Source organism: Mastomys coucha, unplaced genomic scaffold (genome assembly GCF_008632895.1).
Source record: "Mastomys coucha isolate ucsf_1 unplaced genomic scaffold, UCSF_Mcou_1 pScaffold15, whole genome shotgun sequence".
Classification (NCBI taxonomy): Eukaryota; Metazoa; Chordata; class Mammalia; order Rodentia; family Muridae; genus Mastomys; species Mastomys coucha.
The window spans coordinates 58,690,820-58,705,786 of NW_022196897.1; the positions used below are offsets into that span (position 1 = coordinate 58,690,820).

General features: G+C 41.7%; 1 protein-coding gene across 2 annotated transcripts in view; it reads left to right on the forward strand.

Annotated features, from left to right (window-relative positions):
- The window catches only part of Pdk1 (pyruvate dehydrogenase kinase 1), a 27,411-nt gene that overhangs the window by 5,898 nt on the left and 6,546 nt on the right, over positions 1-14,967 (forward strand). For both annotated transcript variants that reach the window (XM_031370604.1, XM_031370605.1), the window contains exons 3-8: positions 1,475-1,546; positions 5,201-5,385; positions 5,634-5,723; positions 8,008-8,085; positions 9,254-9,330; positions 10,779-10,877. In XM_031370604.1, the coding sequence (XP_031226464.1) occupies positions 1,475-1,546; positions 5,201-5,385; positions 5,634-5,723; positions 8,008-8,085; positions 9,254-9,330; positions 10,779-10,877 (601 nt within the window). The remainder of the gene's footprint in view (positions 1-1,474; positions 1,547-5,200; positions 5,386-5,633; positions 5,724-8,007; positions 8,086-9,253; positions 9,331-10,778; positions 10,878-14,967) is intronic.

Sequence of the window (14,967 nt, forward strand, 5' to 3'; positions counted from 1 at the left end):
GGCCTCGAACTCAGAAATCCACCTGCCTCTGCCTCCCAAGTGCTGGGATTAAAGGCGTGCGCCACTACGCCCGGCCCGAGGAGGTGCTTTCAGCTCTGCTCTGTGGTGCCCTAATGTTTAGCTGTCTGATGTTGAGAAAGTCATTTGGCTTTTCTCATTTTGTCCTAAACAAGAGCTCTCCTACCTTAAGTTGTTGGGTAAAGACTTACATTTTAATTACTTTTGTGTTTTGTTTAATAGAAGTAGGTTATAGGCTTCCTGTAAGCACTTGTTGATTGGACCGAAATATCTAAAAATAAGGTTTTAAAGCAAATGCTTTATACTTAAGTTAGATTCTTAGAGCAAGGTATCTACCTGTTGCTGTGACTAAGACAAACATTCATCCTCCATTACAGTCAGTAGTGACAGTTCAGTTCTCATGATGTAATATTTATCATCTGATTAAAACATTAAAACATCTTAAGTTCTTAACTCAGATTTGACCTACTGATCTATAGTTTTATGTGTTTTGAGGGGCAAATGCTGGGTAAATGCTCTACCACCAACCTACACCTTCCCGGCCTTATCTATGGTTTTTGGTTTTGAGACGGGGTTTCATTATCAAGTTCTAGTTATCCTGGAACCCACTATGTGACTAGGGTGACCTTGAACTCTGTAGAAATCTACTTGCCTCTCAAGTGGTAGGGCTAAAGGTGTGTGCTTTCGTGCCTGGTGATTTTTTTTTTCTTTTTCTTTTCTTTTCTTTTCTTTTTTTTGAGACAGGGTTTATCTGTATAGCCCTGGCTGTCCTGGAACTCTGTAGACCAGGCTGGCCTTGAACTCAGAAAACCACCTGCCTCTGCCTCCCAAGTGCTGGGATTAAAGGCATGTGCTACCACCGCCCGGCTTGCCTGGTGATTTTTTAATGGTAAAATCATGCTCCTGCTCCACCCCTCCCCCCGCCTTCTCTCTTTAAGATGTGTGTGTGTGTGTCTGTCTGTCTGTTTGTTTATGTATGTCTATATGATTGTATGCAATGTGTCTGGCTGCTCATGGAGACTGGAGCTGGAGTCATTGATGATTGCAAGCTGTCCTCTGTGAGTGCTGGGAACTGAACTTGTGTTGTCTAGAAGAACAGAAAGTGCTTTTAACCGATGAGCCATCTCTCCAGCCTGAAAATAGATACTTCTTAGGATGTGCCTAGAACTACGCACAAATGCTAGTGGGTGTAAAATTCCTATTTGAGGACCAGTATGCAGCTCAGCTGATAGAGCACTTAGTGTACACAGAGCCCAGCTCACCCTGGAACTGCTTGAAGCTGGGCTTCTTGGTATGCCTGGCTCTCATGAGACCCTGTCTGAAAAATAAGAAAACAACCCTACTTCAACTATAATTTGTGGGAGTATTCTACATTTAAAATTATAAAATATTAAAAATAACCTTTTGTGCTAATTTTACAATATGAATAAACTCAGCTGTCTGGCTTGTGTTTTAGGTATATCCAAAGCCTTCAGGAGCTGCTTGATTTTAAGGACAAGAGTGCTGAAGATACTAAAACTATTTATGAGTGGGTATCATTGTACCATCCTATTCTGAATACAATTTTATATTGTTTTTTTTAAATAATTCACTTAATTTCACTTTATATGCATTGGTGTGAGGGAACTGGAGGTACAGACAGTTGCGTGCTTACACACTTACAAAAATGTAAGTGTGGTTACCTTAATTTGCTGTTGGTCCACTTTAAGGAAAGTGATTATCTCTGAGGATTCTTTTACTGCACAGCATAGTTACTGTATCCATGCATAGCAACCCACACAGGTACTGAAGACATCAAGACAGTATAAACCAGGGAGCTGGACTGGATGTAAACCATGCTACAACGGCCCTCTCTGCTGTAAGAAGAGACAGTTCAAATGTGATGACCAGTAGACATCTAGCCGTTACCTGGATGCCTCTTGGTCTGTTAACCTGGGAGGGCATGCTGGTCCCAGAGGGACAGCTACCTCTGCTCCACTGCTCGTTCATGTGTGCACATGCTGCCTGGACAGACATTAGTGGAGCAGTAGAGGTGCGTGCCTTTAATCTCAATGCTCAGGAGGCAAAGCCAGGAAGATCTCTGTAAGTTTGAGGCCAGCCTGGTCTATAGAGTGAGTTCCTGGACAGCCAAGGCTACACAGAGAAACCCTGTCTTTAAAAACCAAGGGAAAAAAGTTTACAAGTCTAGATTTTTTCATGTAAGATCTCTAATTTTGAAACATAGCAACTGCTTATACTTCTTTTGTTGTATAGAAGGGGTATAAAAGTATCTGTGGGTTTCTATGGTCTGTGATTTATAAGATAATGTAAATCATGCCTAATTTCATAGTCCTGATACCAGAATTGATAACCCAGTTAGTTACTGAGGGAGTTATCTGCTTGTAATGAATGCTGTTAAAGAGTATATAGACCACAATCTTTAGAAACTGTCATTTTATTTTTATTTTTTTAAGGAGGAAGTACTGGTTTTTCCTTTGTTTTCAAAGGAAATGTCAGTACTGCATTTTTCAAACCTACTTTTGGTTTGAAAGTAACTCTTCAGGTTGCCGCAGGCAGGCCGATCTGGGCCTCCCTCAACCCGCGGGAGAAACGGGGTCCTAGTCAGGTAGACAAGGCGTAGGCAAAGAATGACAAACAGAGCCGACACAAGGGTGTGTTGAATCTGGATGTATTTGTATAAGGTAAAATTCAGGCTTAAATACCATACAGCAAGCAGGGCAGATGACAAGAGTCATGTAGGCAGGTGGGGGTTACAGCAGGGGATGCAAGACTGAGGTCATGTAGGCAAGTGACTTCCACACCAAAGTCAGCAGGGTCTGGTAGCTAGGTGTGAAGCAGGAGGAAGAGGAGTGGAGACCTCCCTGTTGAGGCATTTTGATATTCCTATGCTATTTCTATGGTCCTGCTGGAGGCAATGACTAGGAGGTTTTAATCTAACACTTCTAGCTAATGTCTTTGGGTGGAAGCCCTTCATTACTCTCTAGTATGTAAAACATTTCTAACTATTGTGAACTATCTATTACCCTAAGGAATGTGCTAGACCTCTGTTGCTAGCTCTGGCAAGGCAGATTCCTTGAGAGAAATTCCAAGTTATGGACAGCTTGGTATTAAACTAAGATAGATTGGTAACATTGTGTTGGCCAGGAAACAATGTCCAATCTTAGCCATTTACAAATCATTTCTTGGGGTACCTTTATGCCTAATTATGAGGGCGTGTTGACGATTGGAAAGACTGATCTGGAACACATCTGAGTTAGGAGATACCAGCGACTGTCTGAACATCCAGGAGGCACAGAACTCCTTTTGGATCCTTATTGCCTCTTATCCTTAATCAGGATTTTATCCCCGATATTTTGGATGTGACTGGAGTAGACGAGTGTGCGTGGCATCAGGTGTTCACTTTCTAGGTGAGTGATGTCACTTAGTGTTTAAAGCAACTCTGCTGAGAGTGCATTTATATACAAAGAGGGTTCGTAGCTTGGGATCTTGTAGCTAGTAGTTGGTAGGGCCTAGGAACACAGCAAAACGCAAACAGTAGGCTATTCTATAAATGCTACTATAGAGCCCTTTGAAAACTGTCACTGAGAGCTGAGCCTAGGAAATAAAGTGAGCAGTTGAGCTGAATAATACTGTCATCTATATTCATTTAAAAACTCATGCATATGCAGACTCCTGTGTGTGTGTGTTTGTGTGTGTGTGTGTGTGTGTGTGTGTGTGTGTGTGTAGGCCGGAGGACAGCCTCTGGTATCAGCCTCTGGAATGTATGCCATCTTCTTACTTTGAGACAGAGTCTCTTGTCTTAGGAAGTCAGTTAGAGTAGATTGGCCAGTGAATTCCAGTAGTCCTATCTGTTTCTCCCATACTGTGGTTATAGATGTATGCCACCACACTTGACATGATAAGTGTGTGCAGACAGAACTCAGGTCATTATGCTTGTGTGACAAGCACTTTAGCAAGTGAGCTGTCTTCCCAAACCAGTTTTTGTTTTCTGAGACAGGGTCTCTCATGTGGCCCAGGCTTTCTTGGAAACCACTGTGTAGTCCAGTCTGGCTTCTGGTCCACAGTGAGATGCCTGCTTTGGCCTCTGCCTGACATTGCAAGTGAGTCACTGTGTGCTGCTCAGCAGGTTTTGTTCTAAGGAGAGGAAAGGTAAGTAGGAAGGGGGTTCCAGTTGTTGTTGGGATTTCCAGTTGTTTTAAAAAAAAAAAAATTAAATTATATTTTGTCTTAATAGCTCGGTTTTGAAGTTTATTCCCAACTAAGAATTCTAAAAGTGAGAAAATCATTGGAGCTAATGGCATTCAAGTTGGTATCTTGGGAAAACACTGTGTGAATCCTGATGACTAGTTGCATAACAATTAAGACTTTTTTCTTTTATCCTTATTCCTTAAATTGACAAAGCAAGAAAGCAGTATGACTTGAAAATCTCTTTTAATCCAACAGTTTTTTTTTTCTCATCCACTTTGGTTTTTGTGTTTAGTGTTTTGTTTTGTTTAGTTTTTGTTTTTGTTTTTCAAGACAGGGTTTCTCTGTGCAGCCCTGGTTATCTTGGAACTCTGTAGACCAGGTTAGCCTCAAACTCCCCTGCCTCGGCCTCCCAAGTGCTGAGATTTAAAGGTGTGCACCACCATTGCCCAGCTTCTCACCCACAATATAAATTCAGGGTGAATGAACTCAGAGTTCTTTTTTCGATTTTCTATTCCGAGTGGTTTCTTTTCTCTGAACTCCAGGGAGGAGACCTGCAGTCAACTTTCTTTGCTTTCTCAGCTTGATTCCTTGGGGAGTGTTTCCCTAGAAACAAGGAACTTTTCTTAGGCAGTGTGTCTCTGGAATGCCATCCTCACTAGTGGGGCTCGGATGCTTAGATAACATTGGATAAAGGAAACCCTAACACTGTAGTATGGCTTGGTTGATCATGGGTAAGGGGAACGCTGACATTGTTCACAGTAGTATGTAGTGTTACAGGAATCCAAAAATTATGGAAGTCTTATTTTTGAGATCCTTGCACCTTTGTGGGCTATGTGTATCTTACGCCGAGTTGAAATGAATTTAAACAAGTGTGGGAAAGCTGCCTCTGACTCTTCTTTCTCTGAAGGAGGGCTATTTGTAGTTGCAGCTTGTGTCTTAGCATTGAAGTCACTTGTCAAAATATTTGGCTCTTCTGACTGAGAGGTTTGTTTAGATTCACAGACACAGTGATAAGGATCAGAAACCGGCACAATGATGTCATTCCCACCATGGCCCAGGGTGTGACTGAATACAAGGAGAGCTTCGGGGTGGATCCTGTCACCAGCCAAAATGTTCAGTACTTTTTGGATCGATTCTACATGAGTCGCATCTCAATTAGAATGCTACTCAACCAGCACTGTAAGTGTCCCTGAAGTTGAAAGAAGTAGCTAATTGATATGTGTAGCGAGCACTCTTAAGTTTATCTAGAAAGTGTCCCTTTAGAGTGAACATTACTGCTCTTCAAAGAAGGCATCTTTATTGACTTTAAAAGTATCTTCTTTACGCTTAAGGAAAATATTCCATTCTCCTGTTTAGTACTATTTAGATCTGGAAAGGGGTGTGTTAGGCAAATATGTTTACTTGGTTTGGTTCTTTGCTTTTGATAGCTTTATTGTTTGGTGGAAAAGGAAGTCCATCTCATCGAAAACACATTGGAAGCATAAATCCAAATTGCGATGTAGTGGAGGTCATTAAAGGTAAGTGCTATCTGTCCTTTGTAGCAGGATGCAGGAGTCAGAGCTGAGCATTCTTCCTTCCCTTAGAACTCCTGTATCATGAGAGAAAAAATGTTAGGAGCAAGTGCTAGGTTTGGAAATCACTTCATTTCATTAATTATACAGGGCGTAAGGTAAATATCTTCCCAGTAGGATTCTCTGTTAGTAAACTTTTGTATGTTAGTAAATGCATTTATATGTTTTGCTTCGAAAATTCAATCTTTCCCCATTCTCCCTAAAAAAGGGCCATTGAGATGGCTCAGTGTGTGAAGACTTAAAACCTAAATTTGATCCCCAGAACTCACCTAGTTGGAAGGAGAGAACTAACTATAGAAAGTTGTTCCTTTGAAATCCATACATATCCTTTGGTATGCATAAACCCACAGAAGTACATATATACACAGTAAGTGAATGAAGTAAAATATTCGGTTCTGAGTCTGTCCTTTCTAGTTCCTAATTCAAAGAGTGAAAATTCATAACAGTCTAGTTTGCATCTTTTCAAGCATTTTTGTCTTTGTTTTTTTTTTTCAGACTGGATTTTCTCTAGGTAGCCTTGGCTCTGTAGACCAGGCTGGCCTTAAACTCACAGAGATCTACCCACCTCTGCCTCCTGAGTGCTGGGATTAAAGATGTGTGTCACCACTGACCGGCTCTTTTCAAGCATTATTTATTGACATAACATGCACATCTATGTATAAGTTGTTTTATAGTTTTGTTATTTTTAAACTTTTTAAAACATGTTGAGTATATAGGTGTTTTGCCTACATTTATGTCTGTACATCATGTGTATGCCTGGGCTGTTGGAGGCCAGAAGAAGGGGTGGGATCTTCTGGAGCTAAAATTACAGATGGTTATGTCCCACCATGTGGATACTGAGGCTTGAACCCAGGTCCTCTGCAAAAGCAGCCTGTGCTGGGTTTTTGTTGCTTTTTCCTTGAGGCAGTGTTGTCCCATGTGTCTCTGACTATCCTGGAAGATGCTGTGTAGACCACCTGCCTGTCTCCTGAGTGCTGGTTTTAAAAGCATGAACTACCATGCCCAGCTAGCAACCTGTGTTGAGGCATCTCTCCAACCACTGTGGGTTTTTTTTTTGTTTTGTTTTTAGAAGATGGAGTGAGCTATACATTTTGCTACAAACTCATAGCCCTGTAGACATAGCCCACATTTTTGAGTGGCTCGTTAGAATGTAACAGAGCTAGCTTATCTATCTTGTAATGTTCACTTAGGTTGTTCTCATTTTCCCTTCCTGTTACTCACAGTGTCCTAGTGAATGTGTATAGGTACATTGTGATTTTTGCTAGTACAAGGCAAGAATCTTAGAATTGCTAGGCATGGTAGCGTGCATCCTTAATCCTAGCACTCAAGAGGTAGAGGCATGGACTTCAGGACTAGCAAGGGAATTCTAGATCAGACCAGCTGTGGTTACATTGTAAGACTGTTACCTCAATAGCAGCAGCAGCAGCAACAATAAATCTAGAATTAAAAACATTTTTAGGCATTTAAATTCTCAATGTTTGGGGCTAGTGAGATGGCTCAGTCAGTAATAGCGCCAACTGCTCTTCCAAAGGTCCTGAGTTCAAATCCCAGCAACCACATGGTTGCTTACAACCATCTGTAATGAGATCTGACACCCTCTTCTGGTGCATCTGAAGACAGCTACAGTGTCCTTATGTATAATAATAAATAAATCTTTGGGCTGGAGCAAGCAGGGATTGAGCAAGCAGGGTCTACCAGAGCAAGCAGGGTGACTGGAGTGAGCAAGGTTGACCGGAGCGAGGAGAGGTCCTAAAAGTTAATTCCCAACAACCAGATGATGACTCATAACTATCTGTACAGCTACAGTATGCACTCATGCATAAAATAAATCTTTAAATTTTCAATGTTTCAAAAAAAATATCAAACAATAGATAAAAATGTAGACTTCTGGGACCCTGACCAACTCTTTCTGAGATGTGTCAAAGACAAATATATATGTAAATATATATTTAATGCATATAATAATCTCTTTAGCCTGCTGTTTCTTTTGCTTTGTTTATGGTATGTTTCTCCATCCTGATGTTTTTAAGTTTTTGTGGCCCTTTCTGTCATTATTCTGTTACGGCTCAGGCTTTGTGATGTAACAGACTTTCTCTAAGATTGTTGAAGTGTATTTTCTTCTGCAGAGAGTTGTAAGTTTTCCCTTGTCAGTACTGTTGGCCTCTTGTTGGGTAAGACAGAAGTACTTTTTTTTTTTTAATGCTTCTTTGTTTTGTTTGCTTCACACTAGATGGCTATGAGAACGCCAGGCGGCTTTGTGATTTGTATTACGTTAACTCTCCTGAGCTAGAACTTGAAGAACTAAATGGTAAGCTTACCTGGGGGCACCAGACCTACGGAACGGGTGTTCTCACAGCCAAGGAGCAAGTTGAGATTTGCTTGAAAGTAAAGGGCTCTTCCACCAGCTCGGTCACCGGGTGTGAAGGCAGAAGAGTCATATGCAGCGCACATCCACACTTACAGAGTTTAGTTTCAATATTTTGCTGTTTTGTTTTGGCTCTCTATTTTTTTAACTGATAATTTTATTCTTTGCTATTTTCTTCAGAGACAGAAAAAAATACTAAGAAATTTTTTTTTTAATTTTTGTATACAGCTCATAGCAAAGTTTATCCTTTTTCTACTTCCTGAATTGTATGTCAGTTTTTATTGTTTAAGGCAGAAGGCTGGGTGTGTGAAAGACAGAGGAGGCACTCACCCATTTGAGTGGCTCTGGTGGTCTCCTCCCTGCCTTTTGGATAAAGGGTTCAGAGTTTTGGATAGAGAGTGATAACCATTATTTGACAAGGACAACCTCTCCCAGGTTAAGATAATCCTTTGAGAAGGTGATGGAGAAAAATATGTTTTAATAGGCTTGAGCTAAGCCACATTCTGAACCTCTGAATATGAGCAGTGGGTACTTACCTAGTTGGGGTAGCATGACTTGTGGTTTCTTCTGATGGTACCACTCAGTCTGTATGACTCCCATGCCATACGCCCACAGGCGAGAGTTTAGGAACTTGAGCTGAATGGGCAGTGTCCAGATCCCCCAATCATGTTTCCAGTGAGAGCTTTTCAGAAGACAGTTTGGCTCACTGCTTGAATTGCAGTCCAGTTATTTACTGGTCAAGTACTTTGAAAGTATGGTGTCTTACTGCTTTGTTCTCCCAGAAGTCTGTGTTACACATACCTCTTGGGAACTGATACTAGCTTTTTTTTTTTTTCTCTTCTTTTTTTTTCTTTTTTTTAAATCCAGTGTTACATCCATAGAAATGTCTGAAATAAAATAGACAGTGTTCTACTCAGGTGAAACATCTGTGAGTGTGAGTACAGGGTTCAAACTCTAAGACAGTGAAGAAGTGGGGTGCGAGAACCCCCGTAGCAACCTCCCCCTCCCCCCCAATTGCTAATGTTCGCTCCATGTCACTCCTCAGTTTATTCTTAATAATGCTTTGAGCACATCCCTCTGTACTTTCATATGTTTCTCTTCTGCTCTGTAGCGAAATCACCAGGACAGACAATACAAGTGGTTTATGTACCATCCCATCTCTATCACATGGTGTTTGAACTGTTCAAGGTTTGTAAAATAGAATTGCGTAACATTTACCAATTCTTGCCTGAGCTTAGGAATCTGCTCTGAAAACCATATTCCTTTGGGCTTCTATTCCATGATGCTATGCCATTTTATGTGAGTATTATACCACTGTGCTGGAAGGGAGCTTTTTGTCTATATAGATGGGTGCTTCCATACAGACCAGGGAGCCAGAGAGACCTGGAGTTGAACAAAGACTTCATTGCTTATTATGTAACCTTGGGCTAATGACTCAACCTCCCTGAACCTCGGTCCTTTTTGAAGCTAGGGTAATACTCTCTAGGGAAACTTGTGAAGATTGGAAAAGATGTATTGAGTGGCCATTAAAACAGAACATGCCACAGGTGCTTAGTAAATTTATATTTGTATTTTTATGAACCGAAATATGTAAAATTGTATTTCCCAATTTTCTACCCCTGAGCCAGTCCCCCTTCCGTGACTTTGCTTTTGTTTTCTCTTAGGAAGTTGTTGATATTGGACTTAGAGCACTATTTGCTATTTCTAACATATTTGGAAAACTCAGTGAAAGCATGCTGGGTTGCTGGGAGTCACCCTCCCAGCCACTGGGGCACTTGCTCGTGGAAACACAGTGGTCGATAAGTGTGGTTGGCTCCTGCAGTTGAAAATGACATCCTAGATCAGCAGCCTGGGCTACTTCCTGCTTAGCTGCTCAGTCCCCAGCCAGCAGCAGAGCAGAGGAGCAGAGAGCTGGCTTTCTGTGGGATAGCAATAACAGTAGGCTGGCCGGGTGTAGTGGCACACACCTGTGACTGTAATCCCAGCGCCTCTGAGCTGCATGGCAAGACCCTCACTCAAAATCCAGACCACAGAGCAACATCCTAAAATGCAGGAAACTAAGAAAGTAAGGGTAGAAGTACCTGCTTTGCTTTGACAAGTTAATAAGTCCTCTAGCGCCTGCACTAATCTATACGTAGATAAAAAGCAATTGGCCCCTAATGTGTTTGAACTTCTTTTTCCCCTTGAAATTTCAGTCATGTAAAGATTCTACCCCTATAATACTTAATAAAACTTTTTGTAAGCTGTGACGTATTTATTTAATGCCCTGACAGTGACTTTGGTCTGGAACCTAGTATTAAACCAGGGTAAACAAGTGTAGTCTCCTCTCCTCTGGTCTGCTCCATCTTTAGCTGTCAGGGATCACTCTTAATTCCACGTCCAGTCCCAGCTTCCTCTGGCTTTATTGGTTTCTACTCCAGTGTCTCAGATCTGTGACTAGCCTGTTCTTAGGCACTGCAGGCCTTATGTGCCTCATACCTTTTAGAAACTAGTCAAAACATTCTATGTACAAATATTTTTATTTTCAAACCAATGAAAAAGCAAACTTAAAATTCACATAATGTATATATATTTCAAAAGTATAATTAGTTGCTTTTGAAAAAACTATACTTTAATGTATTCCTAATATATTTCAGAATGCAATGAGAGCGACCATGGAGCACCACGCAGACAAAGGTGTTTATCCCCCGATTCAAGTTCACGTCACACTGGGTGAGGAGGATTTGACTGTGAAGGTAAGTTCTGTAAAGGAAATGGATGTGTAGGCATGTAAAAATAATATAATATGTCTAATTTCTGTAATGTATAATTTATTCTCAAGGGAAAGAATTTCAGTCAACTGGATAATAAGCACTTTGCCTTGTTTATCTGACAAATTATAGAATTACCTTTGAGTCTGTTTCTATTCTGGTCCTTAATCCAGATGATTGGGGTTGGAGGAACACCTGGAGGCAGACTTTGATCAGTGAAAATCTTAAGTATTTGGGCACATTTAGTGTGATGGAGAACGTTAATCTTACTTCGGTTTCAGCCCCTTGTTCTGTCTGCTCTGTTCTGTTTTCAGCAGAGCCTCTTAGGAGCACAGGCCATTGTAGGTATGCTGTACTTGTGGGACCCACCACTTGGCGTTCCCACATACCCGTTGTGATAGTACAGCTGGCTTAGACTAAATGTGCTTCTTTGTAAGTAATCAGGTGACATATAGATATACATATGTCCTTTCTGGCCACTTATGTATGTGTGCTGCTCACTGCTTGTCTTAGCTATTCTATACTAACTGAACTCCTGAGGAGTGGTCTGGTGTGAAGATTTTACACACACTGGCTCTCCGAGATGGTTGCTAGAGGCATTAGCTCTCTGGATTGTCGCACCAGACACTTGTCCCTTCCCTGCCCAGCCCCAAGGGTACTTACCCTCTTTCTTTTCTCAGTCTTGGTTTCATACATGGAATAATTACCTCCGAGTTCTGTAGGCATCTGGTGCTCCTGTCTCTGGTCAGTTTCAGTGAGTTTTAATGTCTGATAAAATATTCTTGGTTCCCCCAATAGGGTTTTAATACACCTGCTTTATAGTGTAATTTAGTCTGATAAATGTATAGGGTGGCACCCTTTCTGTTGTCAGGAATAAACCATTTATCAGTGTGCTTGCTACGTGGGTGAGGCCAGACAGGTCTCATTTATATGTCCACCCAGGTGCCATTTACCCTCCATCCTTAAAACAGTCTCTCAGGGCAAGGCATAGTTACCCCGAGTAATTTAGGGCATGGTATAGCCTGATCTCAGTCAGGTAGGGTTGAGAGCTTAGGGCTTTCTGGGGTCTTTCCTGGGTGAGAGCATAGCTCTCAGAGTACAGCCTTCCAGATTCCTAGGGTTGAGCTTTTCAAAGCCCTATGGCCATCTTACTCTCTTACTCGCCTGCTTACCTCTTTGGTTAGCCTGTTACTTTATTGTCCATGTCCTTACAACCCCCATGGGTCTGGAGAGATGGCTCAGAAGTTAAGAGCACTGGCTGCTTGTCTTAGTTTGGGTTTTATTGCTATGAAGAGACACTGTGACCAAGGCAGCTCTTATAAAGGCAATTATTTAACTAGTGCTGGCTTACAGTTTCAGAGGTTTAGTCCATTATCTTGTTGGGAAGCAGGCAGCATGCAGGCTGACTTACTAGGTGCTGGGGGAGCCAAGCGTTTTACATTTTGATCCAGAGGCACCCAGGAGGAGGGTCTCTTCCACACTAGATGGAGCTTGAGCATAGGACTTCAGAGCCAGCCTATACAGTCACATACTCCCTCTAACAGGGCCACACCTACTCTAGCAAGACCACACCTCCTAACAGTGCCAATTCTCATGGGCCAAGCATATTCAAACCAGCACACTACTCTTCCAGAGGACCAGGATTCAATTCCCAGCACCCACTTGGCAGCTCACAACTATCTCTATAACTCCAGTTCCAGAGGATCTGACAGCCTCACACAAACAGACATGCAGGCAAAACATCAGTAAACATAAAATAAAAATTAAAAAAAAATTTTTTTAAAAAAAATATTCCATTACTTCTGATTGTTTCAGACTTAATAGTGGTAGGGTGATGCGGAACTCAAACTCGGCAAATGCAAGCCTTCTGAATGTCTGTCACTGCTGGGGGCTGGCAGCAAGACTAAGATGAAGCCAAAACCACACAGAGCTAACTGCTCAGTATTTTCTTGAACAAGTACCTTTCAGTTGCTTCATTTCCAGGAGTTCTGACAAACGTTTTGTCTTTTTCTTGGTGCTGTGTTGGATGAGTGAGTGGGGAGGAGCCTGTTCTTTGCTGTCTTGGCAGATGACATTCAGGTTGTCCTTCTGAGAACAGCCTGAGGTTCAGGTTTTCTGCAGTGCTCTTCCTTTCCTCTTCCTTTGTTAGATTGGTTTCAGCTGTCTGGTTTTGTTTTGTTTTGTTTTAAAGATTTATTTATTATTATATGTACATATGTGTAAGTGTGTAAGTGGTGTGTCTTCAGACTCACCAGAAGAGGGCGTCAGATCTCCTTACAGAAGGTTGTGAGCCACCATGTGGTTGCTGGGATTTGAACTCAGGACCTTCAAAAGAGCTGAGCCATCTCTCCAGCCCTTGTTTTGTTTTTTTAAACTGAAGTTCTTAGATATTTTTTGGATTCTGCTCTGGAATTCACTGTGATATTAGTCAGTGTGGACCTTTTTATTTCTCTGGGACCTCTGGATTCATTTGTCTTATTTTCTTCTGTTCTCCCTGGGAAAAGCAGCTTGAAAGAGAAGGGAGTTGTTTTGGCTCATAGTTAAAAGGTACAGAGCATCATGCTGGGGAAGGAACTCCAGGCAACTAGCTGCCTTGTGTCCATAGTCAGGAAATAGCTGTGATACTGGGGTTCAGGTAGCCTTCTCTTTTGCAGACTAGCCCAAGACCAGGGGGTGATACCAGCCACTTTTAGCATGGGTCTTTCCACCTCAATTATCCAAATCAAGATTATCCCTCACCCAATTGCCTGAAGTAATCTAATCTAGATAATAGCCCACACCAGATCTCATCACAGATGCTTGTGAGCCACCATGTGGTTGCTGGGAATTGAACTCAGGACCTCTGGAAGAGCAGTCAATGCTCTTAACTGCTGAGCCATCTCTCCAGCCCTGTTTTTTAGATTTTTAAAGAATTTTTAAAAATTATTCCTTATAATATTCTGTTCTGGTTTTTTCTTTTGCCACTTTGAAGATAGTAATTATAATTATTTATTTGAAATTACAGTTTATTTGTTTTGCATTTTCCTCTTTTTCCCTATACTGTCTCCTTTGGATTTCTGTTTTCTTTTTTAAATTGGCTACTTATTCAAATGAGTGAAGCACAAATAAATATATAGCAATTGCGCACACTTGCTGTATGGGTTGTATGAAATATGCAAACCAAAGTCATTTTCAGGTTGTATTTTATGCTCATGGGTATTTTGTTTACATGTAAATTTATGTACTATATGTGTGCCTGATACCTACAGGGTTCAGAAGAGGGTGCAGGATCCCCTGGAACTGGAATTGTGGATAATTGTAACCCACCATGTGGGTGCTGGGAACCTAGGTCTTCTACAAGCACAGCAGTGCTCTGAACTGTGAAGCCAGCTCTCCAGCTTCATTTCAAAACAACAACAAAACAGTCAGGAGGAGGAGCTCCTTTCCTCTGAGCCTGGATTCACATGAATTGGCTCAGGGACTCACTGTGGGAAAATAGGAAGACTGGGGCCAGATAGGGGCTGTGGATGGTGCTAGCAGCTCTTGGCTGGATGCTTTGAGTGGTGATTTGTGCACTGAAGGTGAGCTGGCACTCTGCTTCCCAGCCTTCCTCATGACAGCACTTAACTCTTGCAGGATCTTTCCTTGGCACAGGCTCAGGTACATGTTTGTCTCAGTCAGTCTCTTGTTTCATTTTCAGTCTCTCTCAGTGTAGTTGCCTAAGGGTACACACTAATACACACTCCCATCACCCCTCTCTCCCCATCCCTGAAGGGCTCCAACGTTTGGTAATCTCTTAAACAGTCTTAGAAACTGCCCTGAGTATTTTATATAATCCACTACATCCATTATCATGTTGACTGCAAAGCAAAGGTTATTCATCAAGTCTAGCCATGACCCCTGACCTAGATTGCCTGTCAACCTCTAGTGACATGCCACCTCTTACAACCCCACAGTCCTTTCTGCTCTGCTCCACGTTTTCTTCAGATTGCCAGGAATCATTTCTTACATGCCACTTAGTTGTAGTCTTCTTTTTGTTTGTTTGTTTGTTTTTTGAGACAGGGTTTCTCTGTATAGCCCTGGCTGTCCTGGAACT